Below are 27,995 nucleotides of genomic sequence, written 5' to 3' on the forward strand. Positions count from 1 at the left end.
GACTGTGTGAAAGTGTTAATCACTCAGTCATGTCCAACCCTTTGTGACCCTGTGGACAGTAGCCTGCCAGGCTTTTCTGTCCATGGGATTCTCCAAGCAAGAATACTGTAGTGGGTTGCTGTTCCCTTCTCCAGGGGATCTTCCCGACCCAATGATTGAACCTGGGTCTGCTGCATTGGCAGGTGGATTCTTTACAGTCTTGAGTCATCAGGGAAGCCCCGGGCTGTGTAGCTTTAAACCAATGTTTCCCAACTGATGTGTCTCACTCACAGCTGCCACAAATACGTTAAAGGGTGGAAAGAAATGGATCCCTCAAACCTAGAGTTGCCAGACAGGACCAGGAATTAATTGCACAAGTATTAGGAAAGATTGCCTCCTAGGCAGGTAATATTAATTCACCCAAGTGTGCCATGCACATGTTTTCAGTGTGTTATGACCTAGAGAGGTTGGGAGCCTTGCCTTGAACAAGTTGCTTGCTATAGCCAAGCCTCTTTCCCACCTTGGGAAATAGAACTGATAAGTCCTGTTCTATAGGGTGCTGTGGGAAGCAAAGAGAATAATGGATTGAGGAGAATATCCATTCTCTTTGTTGGAAATTACCTTCAAGCTTTTGGGGAACCACTCCTTTCCTCCAGGCAGATTTGTTTGGGCTGATTCCAATGTCCTTGCTTCAGGGGCTACCTGGGGCCAAAGTTTTTAGGTCTACAGAACGAAGAGTCAATCCTTGGATTTTTGGTGAAACCATGGAGAAAGAGCCATTTAATATAAATCTTCCAAGTGTCCTGGCTCTTTGTGCAACTCAGTGTGTAGTTTTTGGCCTCTCCCTCTGTCTGAATCTGTTTCCCTCTCAGTAAAATGGGATGGTCAGATCAACAGGTGATCGGTGGTTTCCTCATGGCTCTGCCACTTGTCTGAGGGATACAGGTATAATGCAGTTATCTGTTCTCTGTCAAACAAACAGCTACAAATGCTACACTTTGCTCTTTATTTTCAGACTCAAGTCAGCTAAAGACACACAAAGCAGAGGACAGGAGGCGGCCCAGCTTCAAGTGAAGTGCAGATGGAGTGGGGATCCAAAGCAGCTGGTTTCTTAGGCATAAGTGGTGACATACTGGGGTCCCATGTTCCCAAAGTAGGAACGTTCCCACTCACTCATGAGCTCGAAGTGTACAGGACGGCGGCAGAAATTGCAGGCAGCTATAGATATATCCTGGAGGGGGAGTCCCACCTCAGTCCAGGCTTCTAGCAGCTTCTCTGAAGGTGATGAGGGGAAGGGAGGGAAATAATTGGTTAGAGTATGTCTTAATCCCTGTGCCACATTACAGATGTGCCAAGATATTGATCCCCTCAACCCTTTGAGATATCTCAGAACTAGAAATAGCCACATTAGTTTGCTCCTTTGTGTGATGTGAATATTACCATTTGTGTATGGGTGCTGTGATGTATAAAAGTTTGAGAAGCACTCATGTGACATAATTTGAAGCTGTACCGGCCTGGCCTGAACCACTTCCTAAGTACATGACATGGTGCAACTCAAGAAGCGAATCCATCTACTTGGAAACTCAGCCTGGTGAGGAAGATGACATTGACAGTAAATACACAGTGTCATCAGTATTGTGACCTGGGAGCCTGGGGCAGGGGTTTTTCCTAGAAGGAGTGGGGAGCCCAGAGGACAGAACCTGACCTCTCTGTCAGAAGTACCTCAGTTGTGTCCCAGGGCTCTGTCCCTGGCTCTTTTTTCATGCTTACTCTCTGTGTGATCTCATCTAGTTTCATGGCTTTAAACACCATGTATATGCTGGTGATTCTGAAATTTTCATATCTAGCCCAAAGCTCTTTCCTGAATTCTAGACTTATATATCCAACTGCCTTTCTATATCTTCACCTGGATATCTAATAGGCATCTGTAACTTAACATGAGCACAACTGAGCTACTGATCTCCCTTCCCTCCACCAAGTCTACCCTACTTTCAGCGATAACCATCTCAGTTGATGGCAATGCCAGTTGCTCAGTACAAAAATATTTGAGCTATCCTTTATTTTTCTCTTTCTCTCCTATGACACATCCAGTTTATTAGCAAAAACCATTGGTTCTACCTTCAAAATCTGACCACTTCTTACCAACAATGCTATCCTCAGGTCTGAGCCACCGTCATTTTTTCATTTTTTAATTCTGAAGTTGTTTTATTAAAAAGCAAATTCTTTGCTATGTGACATCCAATGACTTGGGAATTTTAATCCCTTCTTTTGTCACCATCATTTCTTAACCTGGAATATCACAGTAGCCCCCTAATGGATCTCCCTGCTCTCACTCTTTCAGTCTGTTCTCAACATAGAAGTCAGAGAAACTCTTGAAACCTGAATCAGATTCAGATATGTTACTCATCTGCTTAAATCCTTCAGAAGGCTTTCTATTTCAGGGTTCCCTGGTGGCTCAGCCAGTAAAGTGTCTGCCTACAGTGTGGGAGACCCGGGTTCGATCCCTGGGTCAGGAAGATCCTCTGGAGGAGGAAATGGCAAACTACCCCAGTACTCTTGCCTGGAAAATCTCATGGACGGAGGAGTGTGGTAGGCTACAGTCCACGGGGTCGCAAAGAGTTGGACACGACTGAGTGATTTCACTTTTCTTTCACTTTCAGGGTTAAAGCCATAACCCTTTCAGTGGCCTGCAGTACCCTACACTGTCTGATCCATATTGCTCCTCCTCAGTTTTCTATCTCTTTCCCTCTTATTCACACCATTCCATCCATACTCATCTACTTATTGTTCTTCAAATACAAGAGGAATACTGCTGTGTTAGGGTCTTTCCTGTTTTAGGCTGTTCTCTCTGCCTGGGATGCTCTTCTCTTATATTTCTTTCCAGCTGACTCCTTCACTTCCTTTATATCTTTGCTCAAGTGTCACTTTGCTGGTCTCTATCCGTAGCACTCTATTTAAGGCTGCAACCTTCCTCTCCAAGCTAGCCCCTGTACCTGCCCCCAGCACTTTCTATCCCCCTTTTCCCAATATATTTTTCCCCATAAATGCTTAGAATTACCATGCTATTTAATTTGCACTTATTTTTAAGTGTTCCTTTTTTAATTATCTCCTTCTACTAGTATGTAAACTCCAGAAGATTTTGTGTCTGTTTTGTGTAGTACTGAATCCCCAGCACCTGGAACAGTATCTAGCACACAGTAGGTACTCTATAATTATGTGTTGAAAGAATGAGTGAAAGATGCCTGATTACATCTAGAAGATGAAAACAGGTAAGTCAGAGTAAGGGATGAGGGAAGGCATTCTACTCAGAAGGAAGCATCATTAACAAAATCCCAGAGGTAAGAGGCTAGAACTAAGTGAGGGAACTATAAGTCATTCAGAGTAGCTGGAGAAATAAAATGAATGTGGGGAAGAAGAGAAAGCATAGAATGCCATGTTGAAGGCATTGAATGCTATGCCAAGGAGGTTTGACTATTCTCCAGGCCAGTGTCTCCAGTTTGGGGGCTATACATCCTATTAGTACAAAAGTTCTAATACCTACTTCCAATGTATGTATTTTTTATATACTACATACATATATCATTGTCAGTCTGTATATTAGAGATCAGTATCAGTAATGCTTAATTTCCTATTTTTTAAGACAAAAAGTAAATATACAATTCTAATAAATCCCCTTACCCTATGGATTATCTTGCATACCTCACCTTGGAGACCACTGCTCTAGTCTAGACAGTAGGGAAATATGAAGAGGTTTAAACTAGGGAGCTATGTGGTCAGATATTTAGAAAAATCCCTCTGATGGTAAGTATGGATAAGGGATTAGAGAAAAGCAGGAGAATTAGTTAGGAAGAAATCACATTGACATGGATTAAAGAAGTAGCAATGGAGAAATGAGATTTGAGAGAGATTGTAGAGAACATTTGCAAGATTTCATGATGGGTTGGCTATGACATTGAAGGACTGACTGGTGGAGTCATGGTGAATGCCTCTCATATTTCTTTCCTGCAAAAGCCCAGCATAAGTGGACACTTAGAAAACTGAGAATACTGAAAGCTCTATAATTGAAGCCTAGCACAAAGAAGGCTGAGCAAGAGGTCCCGAAGTCTAAATCATTAGCTCAGAGAGGTGATAGATCTATTGGTATGAGCATGGAGGTAGAAACTCTCCAGTTCAAACCTAGTAGCTATGTGACTTTCGACCAGTTAGTATGTATTTTGATACCTCAGTTTCTACATATATAAAATGGAAATGCTAATAATACCATCTCTACTCCATGAGGATTAGATGAGTTAATACGTGTAAAGTATTTAGAACAGTTCTTGACACATGGTAAGTACTTAATAAGTGTTGGCTAGCATTATTTGATGCTTTTAAATGAATGAATGAATGGCGTCTACCTGTCTTGTTTTCCCAGTACTCTCATTCTGCCTATGCTCCACACAAACAAAATGCTGTAGCTAATGTATGCCCTCCGTTTTCCTATCTCTAGGTCTGTGCTTATTGAATTCCCTTGTTCTGAAATATCCTTACACCATACCATGGGTACTTCAAGGTACAGCAGAAGGACTTCCTTACCTATGAAGCCTACTTAATTTCACCCTTCTTACCCTCTCTGGCCATAAATTAACACTCTCCTTTTAGCTCCCAGAGTACTGGAGCTCACCACACTGGACCAGTACCACATGTTTATGTCTGTCTCCTTTGCTATGCCATCAACTGCCTATCCTATGTGTCTTTCACCCAACAGACCTAGAATAAGAACCTGCTCTATGCTGGCCCTGTACTCAGAAGGAATCCAGTAAACTTTAGGTGAATTGGGCACCTTAAGGATAAAACCCAAGCTATTCAGCTCTACAAGCCTCCAAACTGTGTGTTGTCTTTGCAGATTCATAGGTAAACACTCCCCTACCTTATTCCATTCTTATTTTCCTACATTCCAGTAATATCTGCTTATTCTTGATATGTCCAAGGCTACTTCTCATCCTCTTCCTTGCCTTTCCCAATGCTCTTGCTTCTACTGGGAATATCTCTTCTGCATCCTCTTTCTTCTCTTGGTCCAATACCACACCCCTTCTCAAGACTCAGCTCAGGTTGTCACCTCCACTAAGAAGCCTATACTGAATCCCACAGGTTGCATCATGCCCCTTTTCTGTTCATACACCTCCCCCATGCATTCTTTTTGTTGAACTTCAATCACTCCTTGAAGTCATTGTTTGAGTCTGCTGTGGTCTCCTCAACCAAACTGAAGCCCTATGAGTATAGGAACTGTTTCTTATTCGTTTATGACCCTAGTATAGGGTCTAGCACATAATAGATGTTTCAGAAATATATTTTTAAACTGAACGGCATCCACTGTCAACTTCTTACGGTAATGGGGCTGAAGGAAAGAAGAGTGCTGTAGACACCAATGTTGAGGACTTACCCACAAAGTCTTCCATCATCTGAGGGCTGTGGTGGGGGGAGGGTGCCAAGCGCAGCAGCTCCTCACCCCGGGGGACAGTTGGGTAGTTGATGGCCTGCACATAGATGCCATGCTTGGAGAGCAGGAGGTCACAGATCCTGCTGTTCAGCACTGCATCACCCACCTGGACCCAGGAGAAAAGCTTGTCAGTATCTGCTCCCCTGGCCCCACTATTGCTAGCTCTATTAAGCAGGTGGAGGGAATCAGATCAAGGAATTCCACTGAACTTGGGGGCATATATTTTCAAAAGAGTCTTAGTCAGTGGCAGGTCTAAAATCTCTTATCAAGGAGTTGCTCAGTGGCAGCAATCTGACTTAAGATACATGCATCCCAATGTTCACAACAGCACTACTTACAATAGCCAAGACATGGAAACAATTCAAGTTCCCGTCAACACATAATTGGCTTAAGAACGTGTGGGGTGTGTATGTGTGTATATATACACACACACATGCATATGTGCATACATGCATAAAATTGAATATTACTCAGCCACAAAGAAGTGAAATATTTTCATTTGTGGAAACATGGATGTACCTAGAGAATATTATGCTAATTGAAGTGAGTCAGACAGAGAAAGACAAATATATCACTTATATGTGGAATCTTAAAAAATAATACAAATGAATCCATAACCAAAACAGAAACATACTCATAAAAAACAAACTTATGGATGCCTAAGGGGAAAGAGGGTCTTCCCAGGTGGCTCAGTGGTAAAGAATCTGCCTGCTAATACAGGAGACATGGGTTTGATCACTGGGTTGGGAAGATTCGCTGGAGAAGGAAATGGCAACCCACTCCAGTATTCTTGCCTGAGAAATCCCATGGATAGAGAAACCTATGGCAGTCTATGGTCCATGGTGTCGCAAAAGAGTTGGTTGGACATGACTTAGTGACTAAACAACAACAATGAGGTATAAGGGAGGGATAAATTAGGAGTATGGGAATGATAGGGAGGGAACACAGTCCTGCCCATCAACAGAAAATTGGATTAAAGATTTACTGAGCATGGCTCCACCCATCAGAACAAGACTCAGTTTCCCCCTCAGTCAGTCTCTCCCATCAGGAAGCTTCCATAAGCCTCTTATATTTCTCCATCAGAGGGCAGACAGAATGAAAACCACAATCACAGAAAATTAACCAATCTGATCACATTGATCATAGCCTTGTCTAACTCAATGAAAACATGAGCCATGCCATGTAGGGCCACCCAAGATGGACGGATCATTGTGGAGAGTTCTGACAAAACGTGGTCCACTGGAGAAGGGAACGGCAAACCACTTCAGTATTCTTGCCTTGAAAACCCCATGAACAGTATGAAAAGGCAAAAAGATAGGACACTGAAAGATGAACTCCCCATGTTGGTAGGTGCCCAGTATGCTACTGGAGAAGAGTGGAGAAACAACTCCAGAAAGAATGAAGAGATGGAGCCAAAGCAAAAACAACACCTAGTTGTGGATGTGACTGGTGATGGAAGTAAAGTCCAATGCTGTAACAACAATACTGCATAGGAACCTGGAATAGTAGGTCATGAATCAAGGTAAATTGGAAGTGGTCAAACAGGAGATGGCAAGAGTGAACATCAACATTTTAGGAATCAGAGAACTAAAATGGACTTGAATGGGTGAATTTAACTCAGATGATCATTATATCTCCTACTGTGGGCCAGAATCCCTTAGAAGAATTGGAGTAGCCCTCATAGTCAGCAAAAGAGCCCAAAATGCAGTACTTTGATGCAGTCTCAAAAATGACAGAATGATCTCTGTTCATTTCCAATGCAAAACATTCAATATCACAGTAATCCTAGTCTATGCCCCAACCAGTAATGCTGAATAATCTGAAGTTGAATGGTTCTATGAAGACCACAAGACCTTCTAGAATGAACACCCAAAAAATATGTTCTTTTCATTATAGGGGACTGGAATACAAAAGTAGGAAGTCAAGAAACACCTGGAATAACAGGCAAATTTGGCCTTGGAGGACAGAATGAAGCAGGGCAAAGGCTAATAGAGTTTTGCCAAGAGAATGCACTGGTCATAGCAAACTCCCTCTTCCAACAACACAAGAGAAGACTCTACACATGGACATCACCAGATGATCGACACTGAAATCAGATTGATTATATTCTCTGCAGCCAAAAATGGAGAAGCTCTATACAGGCAGCAAAAACAAGACCAGGAGCTGACTGTGGCTCAGATCATGAACTCCTTATTGCCAAATTCAGACTTAAATTGAAGAAAGTAGGGAAAACCACTATACCATTCAGGTATGACCTAAATCAAATCCCTAATAATTATACATTGGAAGTGAGAAATAGATTCAAGGGATTAGATCTGATAGACAGAGTGCCTGAAGAACTATGGACAGAGATTCATGACATGGTACAGCAGACAGGGATCAAGACCATCCCCAAGAGAAAGAAATTCAAACAGACAAAATGCTTGTCTGAGGAGGCCTTACAAATAGCTGTGATAAGAAGAGAAGTGAAAAGCAAAGGAGAAAAGGAAAGATATACCCATTTGAATGCAAAGTTCCAAAGAAGAGCAAGGAGAGATTTAAAAAAAAAAAAAAAACCTTCCTCAGTGATCAATGCAAAGAAATAGAGGAAAACAACAGAATGGGAAAGACTAGAGATCTCTTCAAGAAAATTAGAGATACCAAGGGAACATTTCATGCAAAGATGGGCACAATAAAGGACAGAAATGGTATGGACCTAACAGAAGCAGAAGATATTAAGAAGAATACACAGAAGAACTATACAAAAAAGATCTTCACAACCCAGATAATCATGATGGTGTGATCACTCACCTAGAGCCAGACATCCTGGAATGTGAAGTCAAGTGGGCCTTAGGAAGCATCACTATGAACAAAGCTAGTGGAGGTGATGGAATTACAGTTAAGCTATTTCAAATCCTAAAAGATGATGCTGTGAAAGTGCTGCACTCAATCTGTCAGCAAATTTGGGAAACTCAGCAGTGGCCACAGGACTGGAAAAGGTCAGTTTTCATTCCAATCCCCCCCAAAAAAACATTGCCAAAGAATGCTCAAACTACTACACAATTGCACTCATCTCACACACTAAAAAATAATGCTCAAAATTCTTCAAGCTAGGCTTCAACAGTATGTGGACCATAAACTTCTAGATGTTCAAACTGAATTTAGAAAAGGCAGAGGAACCAGAGATCAAATTGCCAACATCTGTTGGATCATCGAAAAAGTGAGACAGTTCCAGAAAAACATCTTCTCCTGCTATAGTAATTACACCAAAGCCTTTGACTGTGTGGATCACAACAAACTGTGGAAAATTCTTCAAGAGATGGGAAAACAAGATTACCTGACTTGCCTCATGAGAAATCTGTATGCATGTTAAGAAGCAATAGTTAGAACTGGACATGGAACAACAGACTGGCTGCAAATTGGGAAAGGAGTAAGTCAAGGCTGTCTAAACGCTTGGCTGGATGAAGAACAAGCTGGAATCAAGATTTCCAGGAGAAATATCAATCACCTTAGATATGCAGATAGCACCACCCTTTACGGCAAAAACAAAACAAAACAAAAACACACAAACAACAACAACAACAACAACAACAAAAAAAAACAAAGAAGAACTAAAGAGCCTCTTGATGATAGTGAAAGAGGAGAGTGAAAAATTTGGCTTAAAACTAAACTTTCAAAAAACTAAGATCTTGGCATCTGGCCCCATGACTTCATGGCAAATAGATGGGGAAACAATGGAAATAGTGACAGACTTTATTTATTGGGGCTCCAAAATCGCTGCAGATGGTGACTGCAGCCATGAAATTAAAAGATGCTTGCTCCTTGGAAGAAAAGCTGTGACCAACCTGACAGCATATTAAAAAGCAGAGACATCACTTTGCCAATAAATGTCTAGTCAAAACTTTGTTTTTTCCAGTAGTCATGAATGAATGTGAGAGTTGGACTATAAAGAAAGCTTAGCGCCAAGGAATTGATGCTTTCAAATTGTGGTGTTGGGGAAGACTCTTGAGAGTCCTTTGGACAGTAAGGAGATCCGACCAGTCCATCCTAGAAGAAATCAGTTCTGAATATTCATTGCAAGAACTGATGCTGAACCTGAAACTCCAAAACTTTAGCCACCTGATGTGAAGAACTGAGTCATTTGCAAAGACCATGATGCTGGGAAAGATTGAAGGCTGGAGGAGAAGGGGGATGACAGAGGATGAGATGGTTGGATGGCATCACCACTCAATGGACATGAGTTTGAGTAAGCTCCAGGAGTTGGTGATGGATAGGGAAGCCTGGCATGCTGCAGTCCATGGGGTCACAAAGAGTCAGACACTACTGAATGGCTAAACTGAACTGAACTGATGGGATTAACAGATAAAAGTTACTACCCATAAAATAGATAAGCAGCAAGGATTTACTATATAACACAGTGAACTAATGGAAAATAATCTGGAAAAAAATGTAACTGAATCACTTTGCTGTACACTTGGAACTAACACAATATTGTAAGTCAACTATATGCTGTGCTGTGCTTATTAGCTCAGTTTTGTCCAATACTTTGTGACCCCATGGGCTGTAGCCTGCCAGGCTCCTCTGTCCGTTGGGATTCTCCAGGCAACAATACTGGAGTGGGTTGCCATGCCCTCCTCCAGGGGATTTTCCCAATTCAGGGACTGAACCTAGGTCTCCCTCATTGCACCCAGATCCTTTACTATCTAAGCCATCAGGAAAGCCCAGGAATGCTGGAGTGGGTAGCCTATCCCTTCTCCAGGAGAACTTCCAGACCCAGCAATCGAACTGGGGCCTCCTGCAGTGGAGGCAGATTCTTTACCAGCTGAGCTACCAAGAAAGCCCCAAGTCAACTATACTTCAATTTAAAAATTAAATGGGGTAGAAGTGCTTCTAGGGACCTTGTCTTGAAGCTGTTTGTAGAGGAAGCATACTTAGCCAGTATGTTAATTTGGGGTAGTTCTGAGTAAGAAGATAAAACCCCAAGCAACTTCTGGGGTGTTGTCACTGGGTTAATTAAACATATTTGCAAAAGTAGTGTTTCAAAGGAACACTGAACTAGCCCAAGGAACAGGACAGTCTACTAACCATGAGATAATAGCTAATGTAAAAAAAAAAAATCCAGAATGACTGATAATTTTCCAAAAGGGAAAGAAAACTGATGATAAGAAGGATGGTTAACAAGAAAACAGTTAGCAGGAACAGGTTTCAGTTTGCTGAGTGCGGGAAGGCTCCCAGGAGAGATGGTGGAGACAGCAATGGGCAATGTAGGACTCTTACCCGAATGGGGATGATGTGGCTGGGGCATGGGATGACAGGAAGGCCCCTGTCCATTAGTAGCTGACGCATGTGCTTGACATTGCGTTGGTGGGCCCTTCTCAGGGCTTGGCCCTCCTCTCCCTTGAGTAGTCGCACGGATTCCAGAGCCCCGGAGAGCACCATGGGAGGCAGTGAAGTGGTGAAGATGAAGCCAGCAGCATAGGAACGCACCGTGTCAACCAAGTCACGGGTGCTGGCAATGTAGCCACCCACACAGCCAAAGGCTTTGCCTGGAGACAAGGAAGAGAATGAGGAGGTTATGAACAGATCCCATTACCAGCCCCCTGCGGAACAGGGTAACTCAAGGCAGTACACTAGAAGCTGGAACTCTAGACTCCCTTATCGTCTTTCTTGTCTGTGACAAGCAGACAGAGCTGATAGTTGTGCTGCTTTGCGATAAGACTTGCAAGCCCTGCCACGTGTAATGACTAGATATGCAGGAACTGGGTGGGGACCTTCAACTGGTTAGATCCAAAAGTAGAGCTAAATGGGGCTTGGAACTGGGGTGGGGAAGGAGTTTTGATCCACAACTCCACTCACTGAGTTGAACTTGGTAATTTGGACCAGCTCAATAGTCTTCTCAAAAAATCTTCCAGACTTTGTCAGCAATTTTTCAGTGGGATGGGAGTGGGAGGAGAGAATCCAAGTGTTCTATAGCCTGGGCCATAAATTCTATGCAAATAGCTTTTGCGACTTTGTGGAGGAGGAAGAAAACGTTCTTCTAGGGACGTCTTTTCTGGATTGTATATAAGGGTAACCCAAGGGACTCACTCACCAAGAGTTCCAGAGATGATGTCAATCTTGTGCATAATTCCATCACGCTCCCCAATCCCAGCACCCCGGGACCCATACAGCCCTACAGCATGAACTTCATCCACGAAGGTCAGAGCTCCATACTGGTGGGCCACATCACACAATTCCTCCAGGGGACAGATGGCACCTGAGCAAAGTCATGAATAGAGGTAGATCATAACCCTTCTCCAGTTCCATCTCCAGCATGGAATTTGTGGCGCATAACAACTATAGGTTGGGAAAGGGGGAGGGTGTGCACCCTTAGTTGGGGCTATGCCAGACTTCTTCATATGTGTTGATTGAGTTCACCCTACTATCACCCAAGTTGTGTGTGTGTGCATTTTCCCCAGCCTGTGGTTAAGGTTTACTTTTCTGTCTTTCTATTTTTACTTCATTCTGATAATATCTGTCCTCCTGCTTATGCTATTTTCCAGCCTCTCTCTGCCTTTCCACCCCTCACAAGTCTGTGTATTTCCATCAAGGATTGGCACTAGCCTACATGATGCCTTTGTTTAAATAAATTAAAAAAAAATTCTCCTTTTGCTCCAGGTTAATGTTTTCAGATCTCACTGACCCTCTCTGCCAAGTGCTATTGTCAGATGTGTCAATATCATTTTTTCACTGGTCTTCCATATTTCTATCTTTCTGACTTTTTGCCACTCTCTCTTTTTATGGCTATTTCCAACTTTGTTTCTGTGTCTCTATTTTCTATCTCTGTCTTTGTTTTTCTCCCTCCTCTCCCCGCCTTCCTCTGTCTCTTTGTCAGTGTCTCTATCCCTCCTTCCCTCACTCACCTTCCTCCTCACTTCTGTTCTCTCTTTCTTATTGTTTGTATCCCTTCATGTCTACCTTTCTGACTTTAGACTTTTTTCTCTGTATCTCTGTCTCTTTCTGAGTTTCTTTGTGCCTCTGTTTCTGTCTTTTCTGTTTCTGTAGGAATATATTTGTTTCTCATCTCTGTCAGTGTTGTTGCCTGAGGGTACCCTCCCATAGACTCGGTCTCGATGTATTGAATGAAAGTGAATTAGAAGTTATCTGTATGTTCCTGTACATTTTCCATGCAGATTTACCATTTTCCCCTGTTATTCTATGCTGATAATTGTTTATAAGGTCTTCAAATGTCTGTGAATTTCATGCACAGATTTTGTGACCACTCTACATATACAAGAACCCATACACCTGTCATTCCCCATTCCTGGAAACTAATGGTGCAGGGAAGTGGAATACAACAGGAACTTCTTCATGTGGGAACAGGGACTCCAGGCTAGGATTAAAGTTTATGAGCAGCTGGTGGGACAACAGGAGGGGAGAAAACCACAAGAGTTGGAGTCCAAGACTAAGAGGACAGTGTAATGGTTCAAGCATCATTTCAATGGGAGGAATTCAGCCCCAAGTTGACAGTTTCGGCAGGGTTTCCACCATTCACTAAATAAAGAACCATTCATTTGCAAATGTAAGGAGGTAGAATGGTCCTAACATTCATTGTTTCTGGTTTTCACTACAGAAATAATGATTTAGAGTAGTCTCAGTGGTAGAAATATGATCATTGCTGGTTGTAGAAATGTGGACAAGGGCATGACAGTAAGTTTTTATATATATTCACTCACTTAAATACTCTCAGTCACTCTATTAATTATCATCTCAATTTTTAAAGATAAGGCAACTGAGACACAGCAATTAAGAAACTTGTCCAAGCTAATAAGTTGTCATGCTGGGATTTGAACATGGATAGTTTGGTTCAACAGCTTGTGCATCACCATTACTTGATGTGATGGCACTTACACTGGCTAAATCAGAGAGTACAGTGGGCTCTCCTTTGTTTCACTTGGAAAAGTGACAAACTGAAATGAATTGAGGATCTCTTCACTTTAAGAAACCCAGAAGATTATGCCTAAAATAGACAATTTCTGCCTAAGAGGGACAACAATACAATGATTTGAGCATTGTTTCAGTTGGGGAAAGGAAAGAGGTAGGATGATAAAGGTGATTTATTTCTACTTAGATCATGATAAATAGAATGTCTTCCATCATCTCTTTCAAGCAGATATTTTACCTTGAGGAAAGCTGAAGTTCAGAGAGTTAAAGAGTTACCCAAGGTCACTGAGCTGGTAAGTGCTAGAGATAGGACTTGAACCAAGATCTGTCTGACTTGAAAACCTGTTTTGATTCCAGTGCTACATATTGGACCCTAAAAAGTCTCCCAGGTACTGGTTTGTGAAAATTTTTGCTGCAGGAACCAGACACTGGGATGATTGATCTGCACATCATTTCTAATGGAAGGAGCATCGTATGAAGGAATTGGACTCATACATCCTAGGGTTTGGATACACACTTTGGCACCAGTTTACTAAGCCAGCCAAGGTAACTTGGGTATTCTCTCTGTGCTTCATTTTCTTAAACTTTGAAATCAGTGTAATAGCTGTCTCCATCCTTTGGCATTTACTGGTTATGTGACCTTGGGCAAGTCACTTCACTTCTTTGTGTTTCAGTTTCCTCATAGAAATAGAAATAATAATAACACTTTCCTCAGAATTTTTGTGAAGATTAAGTGAATTAATACATTTGAAATACTAATAATTTTGCTTGGTACATAATAAACATTCTATAAATGTTAGTTATTATCATTATCATCTTAGTTTTTGTGAGACCAATGTTAGTAAACATGCACTCACACATATGCTTACCATCCATGGAGTGAACAGTCTCAAAGGCCACAATTTTGGGTGTCTCAGGGTTGGACTTCTTTAGAAGTTTCTTCAGGTGGTCAGGGTCATTGTGCCTGAAGACAAACTTGGCTGCTCCACTATTGCGGATACCTTGGATCATGGAAGCATGGTTGCCTGCATCCGAGTAAATCTCACACCCTGAAGAACCAGATGCATAATGCTTAAGCCTCTATCCCAGTATTCACATTTCAACTTCAAGATTGACTTGGCAGGAGCAAAGAGCTAATCCTTTCCTCCATTTGAAGCCTCTGCTCAGCTTCTCCCTCCTCCGAAAGCCTTTGTAACACCTCTTCCTCTCTTGGAAGAACTCCTCTGCCCTGAAATTCTGACCCCTACACTCTTCTCTCCAGGCATTTTAACCCTGGCTTGGACTTTGGTTCTCTTGGGGTGGAGGAAATTCAAATTTCCCAAGAATGCTCTAGAGTTTCCTGAGAACAGGGCTTACCTTCCTATTCCCAGACACCAAGATTAAGCCTTAGAAAGGAGTTTATCCCAGGGAATGTTTGTTCACTTGGACTGATGATATATTCTTCCTGATTTAGATGAAATCCCACCTTTTCCAGACAGCATACTTCTGCTCATAGTTACAGGGTAGATACTTAGACTTTCACAGTTTGAATCATAACCTCATTACAAGTCAGAGCTAGAAGGGCAATTGATGACCATGGAATCTAGTCACTTTAATGTACAAGTGAGGAAGCTAAGTCTAAAGAAGGGGAGACTTTTTGTCTAGGACCTGAGGAATTCATGGCTTTTTACTGGACAATGGTGGGAGAACAAGTAGAGGTGGGAAATTGGCAGATGGAATTGATTCCTGGGCCCCTGAACCTGCACTGACATCAAGGAATTGTGGCCTTATATTAGAGTAAGGGATCACTTCTACCTGTGGAAATCAGGCATGGCTTCCTGGAGAACCTGCTGTAAAAGATAAGTAGACTGGAAGTTTCTTGGGAGCAGGGGCCACAACTTTTTATCTTTCTGTTTCTGGTACCTAGATTAAGGCTAAGTGTACAGTAGATGTTAAGCAAACCTTTTTTGAATGAATGGATTAAAAAAACAGAATTACTGAATTTTAAGTGAGTGAATGAATATGTGAATTAGTATATTACTGAATGAAAGAATGTGAGGAGAGGTGTCAAAAGATGAGCCTGAAGAGGTAGGTAGAGGCCAGATAATTGAAGGCTTTAGAAGGCATGATAAAGAGAAGGGCAGTGGGAATCTATTAAAGGGTTTGGGGCAGAGGAATAACAAAGATGGACTTTTATTTTTAAAATATCATCTGGTTCTTGTGAAGAATATGTTGTAGGAAGGCAAAGGTGAAATCAGGAAAATGACGTTGGTCTTAGGATGGTGGCAGAGGAAATGAAAAGGAGTTGAATTCTAATGGCTGAAGGAGTTCACTGAAGACATTTCCAAAGATATTGGCTTGAGTTGGAGTTATGTGTGGTCTTGAAAAAAGTTTCTAAGAAGCAGTAGAGATGTTTATAGTGTGCTGAAATTTTTTCAAGAAGTGAGGAAATGGGTAGCAAGTGTGGAGACTTTTCTCAATCAGTTTGCCTGTTATAAGGAGGAGACAGAATGGCAGTAACTAGAGAGTGAAGAGGAAAAAAATCTTTTTGAGATGCAAGAGACTTCAACATGTTTAAAGAGCAGGAGAGGCTAAAGATACAGGAAGGAGAGAGGGAACTCATAGATCAAGATTCCTGATGAGGTAGAGGACGCACAGAGTACTCATGTAAGAATTAGTCAACAAGAAAAATGGCACCTCTTCTACAGTGGCAGGAGATAAAGAATGAAAAGAGGCCATGTGAGAATGCTCATGAGTTTATAGGTAGTTTGAGGCAAGAAGTTGAGGACATTGCTGCCTAGGGTATTCTGTTTTCTGTGTGGTAGGAGATGAAGTAATCTGCTGTGGGTGGAGGTGAGGTGGAGATGTAAGAAAGCTGAAGAGAATGGGGTTTGGCAAAGTTTCCTTGGTGACTTGGAGGGCTGACTATGGAAACAGAATTGCCAGAAAGCATAGAGGACAGTAGAGGTTGGGGACCATGAATTATTAGTGGCTCCCATCTAAGTAATTATATAATATCAGTATTGACACAGAGAAGGTGGAGAGTTGCATTTATCTGGGATTGGGCTATGATGGAAGAATGATAGGCATATGAGTTGAGGACATTACTGGTTAAAGGATGGGAGAGTGGGAAGATGGGATTCGGATGAGATCTGCTGTACAAGTGAAGGAATAAGCTTTAGGTAGAAGGAGACATGTGTCTTCAATTTGTAGAAGGAAAGAATGAAAAAGGGTAGATGAACAGTGAGATAAATTTGTGGGTTTAGTGGCTATAAGTTAAGGGACCTCCTGTTTGGTGGCTTCTGTTTTATTTGTTTTGTAAGATGTGAGATTATTTGCTAAGAGTGAAGGAGAGGTAGCCACAGGTTTTAGAAGGGGAAAGAAAGTTTGAAAAAGCTGATATAGGAATATAAAAGGACCATTTATAAGTGTTGAGTTCAATTGAGTTAGGAAATGACAAATTTATGATGTTACCCTTCAGTAAGGTTAGGATATAGTCATCCAGTGTTGAGGGTATGCAGGGTGGCTAAGAACAAAGGGCAATGGGAGCAAATGAACTCAGAAGACAGGGAAGTGATGGAGACAGTAAGCCTGGATGCAGAATACTAGCCCTGAACAAAGTTTTGGCTCTGGGCTTACCTGGCAAGATCTTGGCCAAGGTGAAGAGAGTGGAGTCATTGGCCACAAAGCAGGAAGAGAAGAGCAGGGCTGAGTCCTTCTGGTGCAGCTCAGCCAGCTCTTGCTCCAGCTCTACATGGAACTTACTGGTACCCGAGATGTTGCGGGTGCCACCAGCTCCAGCTCCATGGCGCTGCAGGGTCTCTCTGGCCAGGAGAAAACAGGGGAGGCAAGGAAAAGAAACTCTTGTCAGATACTGATAAACTGTGTAGATTTCTCTTCCTTGATAGGGGTCAATATTAACATAGTGATTCTCTATGAGTTGTGTCCTATATGACAAAGTAGAGGTCAGTATGGGGCCAATGGGGAGAAATGGACATTCCTTCTTAGGCTGAAAGCACTCAGGGAGAGAAGGAGAAGCTAGATTGGTCTTGATTAGCTTGGAAGATATTTTAGAGGAGGTTGCACACCATCTCTGGTAATACTCCTTCTGTAGCCAGAGTCAGAACTCATGGAGAGTGCAACTTGTTCAATTTCTCATCCTCTTCTTTGTAGCACTGGACACCAAAGAGTTTGGAAAACTAGGCTTGTTGACTTAGTTCCTGTCCAAGGGTTAGATTTGTTGAAAGACCTCAAGACAAAAGGGGTGTTGGGTGGAACCCAGGTTTCCACTGTCAGCTCTGCCTTTTCCTTCTATGTGTGGCTTTGGCTCTTCTCTGGTTGTCTCCCTGTGGGCTCATCATGGCTCAGACCCTAGTACTCACTGTGTGGCTTGCAAGACCCGAGGGTGCCGGCTCATGCCCAGGTAGTCATTACTGCACCAGACAGACACATCCTTTGAGGCCACAGATGCCTCAAAGAAGTGTTCAGCAAAGGGGTATGCATCAGCCCAGCGATTCACAGTCTTGAAAACACGATAGGTGTGGTCCTGTTTCTTCTCCATGATTTTGTCCTTAAAAAACTGGTCATAACCAAAGACATGGTCTCCTGTGGGAGTAGAGATGGGGATGAAAAGAATTCATTTTAAATTACTTCCTGGCTAGTCCATATTTTATTTAATGCAATTGATTTGGAGTTCTCCAGTTCTCTTTCCATTTATTCATTTATTTGATCAGTCATTAACTTACTGGGTCACATTAATGCTCTATTTAATTCAACCATCCATTTGCTTACTCACTGACTCATTCACTTATTATACATTAACTCAGGCCTCCTACCCCTTGCATGGCCTCATTCCTTTTTCCAAGGTTAGTATGGCACCCTCCTTCCAGAAGTACCACCTCAAGTTTCAGTGGGAAGAGTGTTGATGGGTCTAGTTCTAGTCATAGTTCTGCTTTCCTAGTTGTGTAATATTAGCAAGTCATGAATCCTCTTAGTCTTAATTTCCTCACCTATAAAATGGGGCTAATAATATCTTCATTGCAGAATTATGACCATCTGATGACAAACAGAATGTAATACATCCAATCTAATATCTGGCATATAGTACTATTATTGTGGCTATTGTAATACAGTAGTATAGTAGTAGTAGTAAGAATAATAATTTTAAATAATATTATTATAGCCAACATTTAATAAGTGCCTATTACATGTAATACCCTCTCTTAGTAACTTTATAGATATCATTTCATTTATTCTTTATAATAATGCTATGTGGAAATTTCTATTAGCATCTCCATTTTACAAATGAGGAATAGTCTACTTCTTTAACCACTACAAAATGGAGCAACCTTATTTTTAAGACTGAAATATAATGTATGCCACCAGGCTTGTTAAGCTCCAGAACTCTATCCATGAGACAGAAATCATGATTGCTGTAGATGGCAACTTATATGGTAAGAGTGTACATTAGTAACATCTTTGCTGCAGGGATGTTTGGAACTATGTACCAACAGTTTTCAAAATGCACATGCTGACATACCTAGGGAAATATTTGCAGCATGTTTAGCACAAAACTTGATATCCAGAATTTATGTTTTAGAAACTCTGAAAATTACTATGTAAAATTTTAACCCAATAGAAAAGTGAGCAAAGAATATAACCAGACCATTCAATAAATGTAGTAAAAAGATGCTTAATCAGGGAAAATCAACTGCAAAAACAAGTTTTCACTCATCAAATTGACAAAGATTTAAAAGTTTGATACTATCAAGTGCTGGAGAGTGTGTGAGAATATGAATTCTCTTTGATAATTAGTACACCACTTTGGAGGACCAGTTGGCAATATTTATTAATATTGAAAATGTGTACACCTTCACATCCTGAGATTTCCACCTCTTAGTGTCTGTTGTAGAGAAAAATTTACCTATCTACATGAAGAAGTACATTCAAGGATGTTTGTTGCACCACTGTTTGTAAGAGAAAAAACTGGAAGCAACCCAATTGAGGAATAGCTAACTAGTTTCTAGTATAGCCATATATAGTCTAAGAATACTATATATTATCTTTGGGTACATTTATATGTATGTAAAACCAACATACAATATAAAGTGGAAGAACACACACAAAAAATGGTATAATTACATGAAGATGCTTGGTTGATTAAATGATGTTGCATTCGTGCTACAGAACACAATTCAATCATTTATAATTATTATGCAGCTCTATGTTTAGGGACATGGAATAATGCCCATGACATATTGTTAAATGAACAAAGAACAACAACAAACTAGAGCTGGAATGAGATCACATTTCTAATAAAAACATGTATGTGGAGGGAAGTGTAGTTTTATATGTGTGTGTTCATTCATAGGAAAATATCTGGAAAAAATATAAGAAAAAATTAATGGTGGATGGTGGAGCTCTGATTTAAATTTCTCTCTTTATATTCATTTTGTATTGGGAAAATAAAACAAATTCTGTTATGGAAAATTATTATAAACACACATAAGACAGGGGGAAAAGTTCTCTGTGAAGGATGAGTGTTTCTGAGGGAAGCATGGAGAAGAAATGATAGCAATACATCTAATATTTAATGAAACTTCATAACAAATTAGAGGCACTTCTGTAAGTGTAATTTTATTTCCTTCTTGTAATAACTTGTTGAGGTATTAAAATCTCACTGCAAATATATGACTTACTTTCCAAAGCATGCAGATCCAGCAAGTTCCAGCATTAAAATTTAAACTCAGACTCCCCTGGGCTCTAAAGTAATTCTTTGCCATTTCCTCTGCTGTGTCAGTGCACAGCATTTCAGCATTCCTTCCATATTCCTACCCCCTTTTACTTCCACCTCAGCAAACTCACCAGCCATGTTGTTCTGAATCAGGTGTGTGACCTTCTCTGAATTTTTCTCTGGCTCTTGGGGACTGGAGAATGGCTTCCTCAGGCTGGTTGAGGTCAGAGAGATGGGCAAGTCTGAGAGGGAGTATGGGATCCAGTGGCCATGAAGAGAGGGAGGGGAGGGAAAGAAAGAATGTGCTGTCTTCTTTAAACTCAATACAACATATATAAATTCAAGGTTAGGAAGTAGAGAAGCCTTGAAGAGAGAGAAGAAATATTCTGAAAAGTAAGCTTTTTCTCATCTCCCAAGTGGAGACTTACATGTCATGAAACCATTCATAAGGTGAATTACACTTTTCTTCACTAGGACTTTCCTTGGGTGAGATAACTGGAGCAGCAATGCTGAGTCTTGCACTTGGAAGATATATGCAGGATAATGTCCTTTACTCTTCTTTTCTTTAAGCCATTAGAATTCAATTTTGAAAATTTTTGCCATACATTGACATGAATCAGTCATGGATTTACATGTGTTCCCCATCCCACTACAATATTGTAAAGTAATTAGCCTCCAACTAATAAAAATAAATGGAAAAAATAAATAAAAAAGGAAAAATTGGAAATTTTACTCTTAATTATATCCCACAAAGTTCTGTGAAAGATATTGACAGTGTGGCCATCTCTCAAGTGTGATTATCTTGAATGGTTTGCACCAATTGAATTGACCTGACCTCAATACTCATCTAGAGAATGTACCTACTTCCAAAACTTACTCTTTTATGCAAATCCAGATTGTCATAGAGTAGTGTTGCTTATATGTGGGAGCCCAGCCTGTTGGAATCCATTTAGTCACTTGGGAGAGAGGAGGCAGAACTCTAACAGGCTCATTTTAGACTAATAGCTAAAAGTTACAGAAGCATGCATATGTGTTGGGGAGGGTGAATTTCAGTGCACAGTTTAAGCTATTGCCTACCATGGTTCTCCTAGAAAAGACTAGACTTCCATCATGGAATGTGTACCAGTTGCCTTTGGATTAGCCTAGCTCAGGACCATGATAAAATGAAATCAAGCATTAGATGTAGATGTTAGATGAAGTGGAACTTAACTCCAACCTGTCTTGAAAATCTTCACGTCTTCCTGGACTTCTGGGGCTGCTTTCTGCACAATTTTACTCTTCCCATCCTGGAGCTCCAACAGCATGAAGGGACAGTGGCTCTTGGCCCAAGATGGAGAATCTATGCAAAAAGAGTAAGTGGTAGTGAATTTCTAGCTATAAGTTTCTAGCTGTAAATTTAACAGTGGTCACTGAGACGTACTATATCTAAAAGCTCTATCTCAGGCTATGGTAGAGACACAGAGATGGATGTATCTGGTCCCTGTGCTAAGGGAGTTCCTAAGTTGTTGGGAATGACACATACTGAAGACACATTATGAACAGTGCTGGGATAGGAGGGAAGACATGGGCTAGAAGAGGGAAGGGACATGACCCAGAATTGGAATTAGACAGGCTGGAAGTCTAGGCAGGCTTCAGAGAGGAGATGGTGTCCAAGTTAAGTGTTACATGAGAAGTTTGAGATGCTCTGGAAAAGATAATGGGACAGAGTTATTTGGCAGGAGCAAAGACATAGGAACTTAAAATGATAGTTAATCCAGACAATTTTAAGTAGTTTTAGCATGACTGGAGTATATAGAATGTGAGGGGCATGAGAATGAGACTCTTTTTAGAGATACTGATGTAAGTCAGAAGTGAGGTGTATTTTTAGGTCAGCTTATTCTTCTTTGACACTTTTCACATGAACCCTCCCAGTTATTAGGAAACGATGACCAGTATGAGTTGGAGTCTTATCTCTAGGACCCAGACATTTTCCCCCATTTGTCAGCAGTGACTTCTTACCCCCTCCAGCCTTGGTTGCCTTAAGGTGGATTTGAGAACAACTTGGTCCTTGCGTGGCCAGAATGGGACAACGTCCAATACCAAACAGGAACTGGTGAGTCTTAATCATCTTGCCCAGGAGGCCTGTGGGGCTCCGGATAAGCACTGGGCAACGCTGTAGCAACATGGCTGCTGTCACCATCTTGAGCCTGAAGTTCTGCATAAGATGTGGAAGAGATGAGATTCCACTATGAAGGCCTGGCCAAAATCCAAGGGTCATTCTTATATTTGATACTTTGCCTTTAGCTTCTCACCTGATGCTTACTCCCCTCCCCAGAAATGCCTTTACTGTTATTTCAGGCTAAGAAATTTCCCAATCTTAAAATGTACCAATGGGGCATCTGAGAGGAAGAAACAAGAAACTGATCATTAGACCAAAGAGGTAAAGAAATGAGTTCCCACTGGAGGTGAGAAAGCCTGAATTCTGATTGTTTTAGACTTGTCTACTGACCCACTCTGTGATGGTATGTATCACTGAAGTATGATTGTGTGTGGTAGGATAAGAGTTGACAACCCACAAACCCTTTGATCAACACTTAAGGCTAAGACTCTTTCTAAGAATATTGGCCTCAGCCAAATGAAAATTCAACCTGCTAATGCAGACAGATGCTGTTGACCAGGGCTCCTGAGGCTTGGCTAGGAGTCTTTCCTGAGCAGGCCCAGCCAGAGAGACAAGCTTGAGGCCACAGGTACCAATTTAAGTAGATTCAGGAAATAGAATTAAAGGGTACATGTCCCACCAGACTGGTATGTTACTATCTTTGGATTTGCTCCTGGATTTTGGAAAAGCACAAATAGAGATGTAGGTGATAACAAGCCAAGCCCCAAGGGATCTGGGAAACATCTATTGGTGAATGAAAGAGGCAGAGGCTAAAATGGATATTCATTGAATTATTTATCCAAATGTATTCAATAAATATTTATTGAATTTAAATAAGTATTTATTGAATTTATTAAATATTTATTAAATAAATGTTTATTGAATTGGGGAGTAAATTAATGAATGAGCAGGAACTCAAAGGGAAAAGAATATGGAAAGAGTCATAAGAAATGAAAAGTTAAGAAAGATAAAAGGCAGAAAGTAATAGAAAACAAAGGTGCAATGGTAGTGATGGAGTTAGAACAATAGAAATTGCAGGAGAGAGAAAGATCAAAGTCAGAAGGAAAGGGGACAGGTAGAGATAAGAACAGGAAGAAGATGACTGATCCATAAAACAGAGGGCAAGAGGATGATGGAAAATACAGGAGGCAGGGAAAGAGACTGAGATGAGACAAGGAGAATGAAAAAGAAGACAAAAGAGTAGAGAGGAGAGGAAAAGGATGGAGGAGAGGAATTGAGTAACAGAGAAGAAGTAGAGTTAGAAACAGAGAGACAGAAGGACAAAAAAAGGATATGAGGCAAAAATCAAGGAGCATGCAGAAGTATACAAAGACTCAGAAAACTAGGAGCAGGAGAGGAGAGAATCCAGCAGGGATAGAGAGTCAGTCAGCACAAAGGTAAAGGAGAAATTCTATCAGAGTCTGTGGAGATGGAGAAGAACAACAAAGAAGAGTTAGGTGAAGAGGAATTGGCCCTCCCTACTGAGAGAGATGAAAGTGAGACTGAGTGACAGGGGGAAGGGAGTAGAGACAAGATCAAAGGGTAGAGACAGAGAGGTGGCTAAGTGGGGTTGGGGGTTGGGATGAGGGAGGAATGAGAGATGTAAAAAGAAAGAGAGCTACAGATAGCAAGAGGGAGAAGTAGATTAAAAGAAAAAGGACAGCATCCAGCATCAGAGAGTGAGCCAAAATATGGGACAGGATAATAGGGGAAAGATGGAAGAATGTTTGAAGACTAAGGGCCTGCCACCACCAGGAGAGCTACTGAGTAGAACCCAACAACACCTCTACTATTTAAGGCCTTATATTTTGAGGGACAAGTGAACAGGAGGAGCTCATGCCATGTTGTTATATGGCAATATCCTTCATCTCTTTCTGAGCAATACTCCTCTCTTCTAGATCTCACAGAGCAAACACCCTCCTCCTAACTCACAAAGCAACCTCTTTCCCTTCCTTGTTCCATCGCAGAGTATCCTCCCTCCAACTCTCACAGGCTGTCATAAGAGCATAGGTTGGTGTATGGAGTAGGGTATATGGATCTTGAAATTGGGAAAGGCCAAGTGGTATTGAAAAGACTAAATGAAACTCATGTTAAGATTTTGGGAAAATGCCTAAAAGAAAATGTTAGCTTTTCTTATTTTGGTTCCAAGTCTCTAACTCCTTATGTCTACCTCATATGGTAGGTAATTAATTAAATTTGATGCCTCCCTCATATCTGGATATATGAGTTTCCCTTCTCCTGCCTGCCTGCAAAGGCTAAAGTGCTTGGGGCTGAGCCTGCAGACCACAGATAAGGCTCTTGGAGTTTATCACATTTTGGGTCTGACCACTCCCCAAGCTGAGACTAGGGTGTGGGAGAGAAAAGGAGTTCTTTTCTAGAATCATGTCTGTGCATCTGGCTGGGGCTGCCCTGGCTACTGGTGGTGAGGGGGGTTGAATGGCCAAGGGAGAGACAGGCAAAAGAGATGGTCAGGTCCCAGGCTCCTGCAAATTCCTTTCCCCAACATTAATGACAATAATGACCACATTGGGGTATGCAATGTGAAGAAAATACCCCAATATTGGAAGCAAAGTCCAGTCTTGCCTTGGGATGATGGTGAATCCCACCCACAGAATAAAAGCAGAAGTTCAGTACACACATCACCTCTAATAGGCTTTTAGCCATGATATATACTCAAGACCTGGGAAATATAGGCTACTTCTTGGAATCTGTTGAATTATCAAGCTCTTTCAAGCTTCAGTTCCAGTTTCTCTGTTCTGATACTCCTTTCCTGGAATTTGCTCTGTCTCACTCTGCCTGCCCATATTTATGATCTATAATCCTGTAGTGTAGTTACCTTGGGCTCTGTTTCCATTCTATCTTACTACCTATCCTGAGATTGGAGTGAGTAAAATCTAATCAAAGAAGTATTTTAGGCAATTAAGGGTATTAAGAGCACAGCCTGCTAGACTACTTGCATTTGAATCCTTGCTCTACTACTCACTAGCCCTGGGGTATTAGAAAAGTCATGCTTAAGCTCTATATCTTTAAAATGTAGATAATAACAAGAATACTCGAATTCACAGGGATGTTGTGAAGATGCGGTAAAATAATCTATATAAATTATATAGAAGAGTACCTATCCAACAGTAAATACTGAAAAAGTGTTATCTATTTTTTTTTGCAGGTATGGTTAAGGCTTTATTGGTGATCAGCATGGCTGGGCAGGGCCCATGCTGGGAGAGCAAGGCCTGCATACCAGCACACCAGGCTAGTCCTGGTCTTCAGGGCAGTGCTGGGGGCTCAGGCCTGAGCTCTCCAAGCCAGGGGTCTGGCCAGGCTATTCACATCAGAAAAACAACAACAACAACAACATGAAAAGGAAGGATGGTCTGGTTGGCTTTAGAGCAGAAATGATAACATCAGGGGGTGACTTCACTGAAAAAGAATAGGATGCTGTAGAGTTTAGAGATCCTAGATTAGAGATCCTAGATCCTACATTCCACATTTTCTGTATAGGGAAAGGGAAGGTATAGCCAAGGGAATTAACATCATGAGTATACCAGACCAGGTCTAGAAAGCTGGCTCTTGTCTCAACCCTGATTCTTGTCCTTATTCTGTTATAATTTACTATATGAAATTGAACCCTGCACTTTTCTTATCTGGGTCTCAGTTTCTCCACAGACATTGGACTAGACAACTCCATAGATTCCATCTGATTCTAACAGTCAAACACTCTCAGAGTTCTTACTGTGTTAGACCCCTTTGTAAATGCTTCACATACATTGACTTATTTAATCCTCATGACAACCCTGTGAGGTATAAACTAATATCAACTTTATTTCAAAGATAAGGAAACTGAGGACCCAAAAGATTAAGTAACCTGTCCATGTCACAGAGCTACTAAGTAGTAGAACCAGGAGTTGAACCTAGTCAATCTGGTTCCAGGGGGCTTCCCAGGTGGCTCAGTGGTAAAGAATCTGCCTGCCAATGCAGGAGATGCAAAAGATGTGGGTGTGATCCCTGGGTTGGGAAAACCCCTGGAGAAGGAAATGGAAACCAATTCCAGTTTTTCTTGCCTGGAAAATTCCATGGACAGAGGAGCCTGGTGGGCTAGTCTATGTGATCACAAAAAGTTGGACAGGACTGAGCATTAGCGTGTATGTGCACATGCACGGGCACGCATGAGCGTGCGCACACACCAACACACACACACAGAGTCTGGTTCCAGAGCCTACCAACTTAACCACTATGGATCTATGATTCAAATATTACCACATATTTTCCTGACTGAGAGCCTGACTCCACGCATTAATCCACTCTCCTATTAATCCAGGTCCCTTTCTAGGACATTTGATTTTGAGCTGTAACCAATGGCATTATCACAGGAACAGATTTCTAACTGAAATGGAATTACAGACACTGATGAACATTCATTCATTCATTCCATCATTTAACAACTTAAGCACCAATCTTTGCTGGTGTCTTCTTAGAACAATGGTTTCACTCAAAGTGATAATGGTGAAATTTGGGGCTAAGTTATACAGCATTACTAGATTTTCTCTACACCTTAAAATCCTCTCTTGTGTCAGCAGCCAATCCACAGTAACAGAGATCAGAGGGGCCAACCATAACTCTACCCCAGAAGAGAGCCAGAAACCATTCATTGCTGTTTTCCTTAACCCTTCTGTCCCCTTTGCAGCCTGCTTTGAAAAAATCAGTTAAGTCTGGAAGGGATATGGTCACTTTTCTTCAAGAATTGGAAGCATCAGGCTTTAATTTCCTTCCTAGCACCCTCTCCCCATCACAGAAGAAGCATTGAGAATTTTAGATTCCTGGAATCAGAATAGGAAATTCTTAGAAACAGATAAATTTAGAAGACCACAAAATCAAACTTAGATGAGGTTGTAGAAATTATAGGGCAAGCTCTCTTTTACAAAGGGTGAATGATTTGCCTCACAGTGAATTAGGGTGAGAAAACAAATCTATTGACTTTCAGCATAGGGCCCTTTTAGTGACACAGAATTCTTCTCTCACCATCTCCCCTTATTTCTGGTAATTATTCATCTCTCAATTCCTTCAAATCTCTCCCTTCAATTATTATTCCCATCACCCCACATTAACTCTGTTTTCTCTCCCTACCCCTTGCATTCTAAACTTTGATCCATTGGACTCTGCTGTCTGCCAAGCAAGAAGGAGTCAGAGTGAGGGAGGAAAGGGGAAGTGCGAGAAAAAAATATCAAGACGTCTTCCTGGGAGACAAGAGAAAGAATGGAAGAGAAAGACAGAAAGAGAGAGACTGAGAGATGCAGAGTAGAAGAAAGAGATGGAAAGGGAGAGAGAGATTTAGAGGAGAAGATACCTATAGACCTCAGACAAAGGAAAAATAAGAGAAAACTAGAGTGTCAGAGAGTGATGAAGTAAAGTGAGTGATCTTGTAAACTAACAAAGAAGAGGAAACAAGTGGGAAAAAAGACAAAAGGAAGCTAAAAACAGGGAAAGACAGGAAGAGACATAGGGTGCAGGAAAGAGTATGACAGAGGGATAGATTCTAAGAAACAAAGCCAGATCTAGTCCGGTCAGAAAGTCAGCTTATACAGCCATGAGGTGGGCAAGCAAACCATGAAAGAAGGCACCACGCTGAAAGCAACACTTACCTGTTGCCCTGCACTGAGGACGAACGAACGACAGGTTGAGTGCTGTGAGTCAGGACCTGGTTTTTATCCCTTCTCCCTTGGCTCAGCTCCACCCACCCCGCCTTCTGCTGGCCTGGCCCTGCATTGGCCTCAAAGGTATCTCAGGCCCTT

General features: G+C 41.4%; 1 protein-coding gene and 1 pseudogene across 1 annotated transcript; one reads left to right on the forward strand and one right to left on the reverse strand.

Moving 5' to 3' along the window:
- Positions 1-971: 971 nt before the first annotated feature.
- ALAS2 (5'-aminolevulinate synthase 2) lies at positions 972-27,865 on the reverse strand. Its single transcript, XM_061136260.1, has 11 exons — positions 27,846-27,865; positions 22,071-22,266; positions 21,289-21,411; positions 20,204-20,314; positions 17,722-17,944; positions 16,979-17,163; positions 14,230-14,409; positions 11,529-11,693; positions 10,715-10,983; positions 5,402-5,564; positions 972-1,254 (listed from the first exon to the last, which is right to left on the reverse strand). The coding sequence occupies exons 2-11, from the start codon at positions 22,249-22,251 to the stop codon at positions 1,091-1,093; spliced, it is 1,764 nt and encodes a 587-aa protein (XP_060992243.1). The 5' UTR covers positions 22,252-22,266; positions 27,846-27,865; the 3' UTR covers positions 972-1,090.
- LOC133052790 (probable G-protein coupled receptor 160) overlaps positions 27,811-27,995 on the forward strand; it is a 30,724-nt pseudogene continuing 30,539 nt past the window's right edge.

This window comes from Dama dama, chromosome X (genome assembly GCF_033118175.1).
Source record: "Dama dama isolate Ldn47 chromosome X, ASM3311817v1, whole genome shotgun sequence".
In the NCBI taxonomy this organism is placed as follows: Eukaryota; Metazoa; Chordata; class Mammalia; order Artiodactyla; family Cervidae; genus Dama; species Dama dama.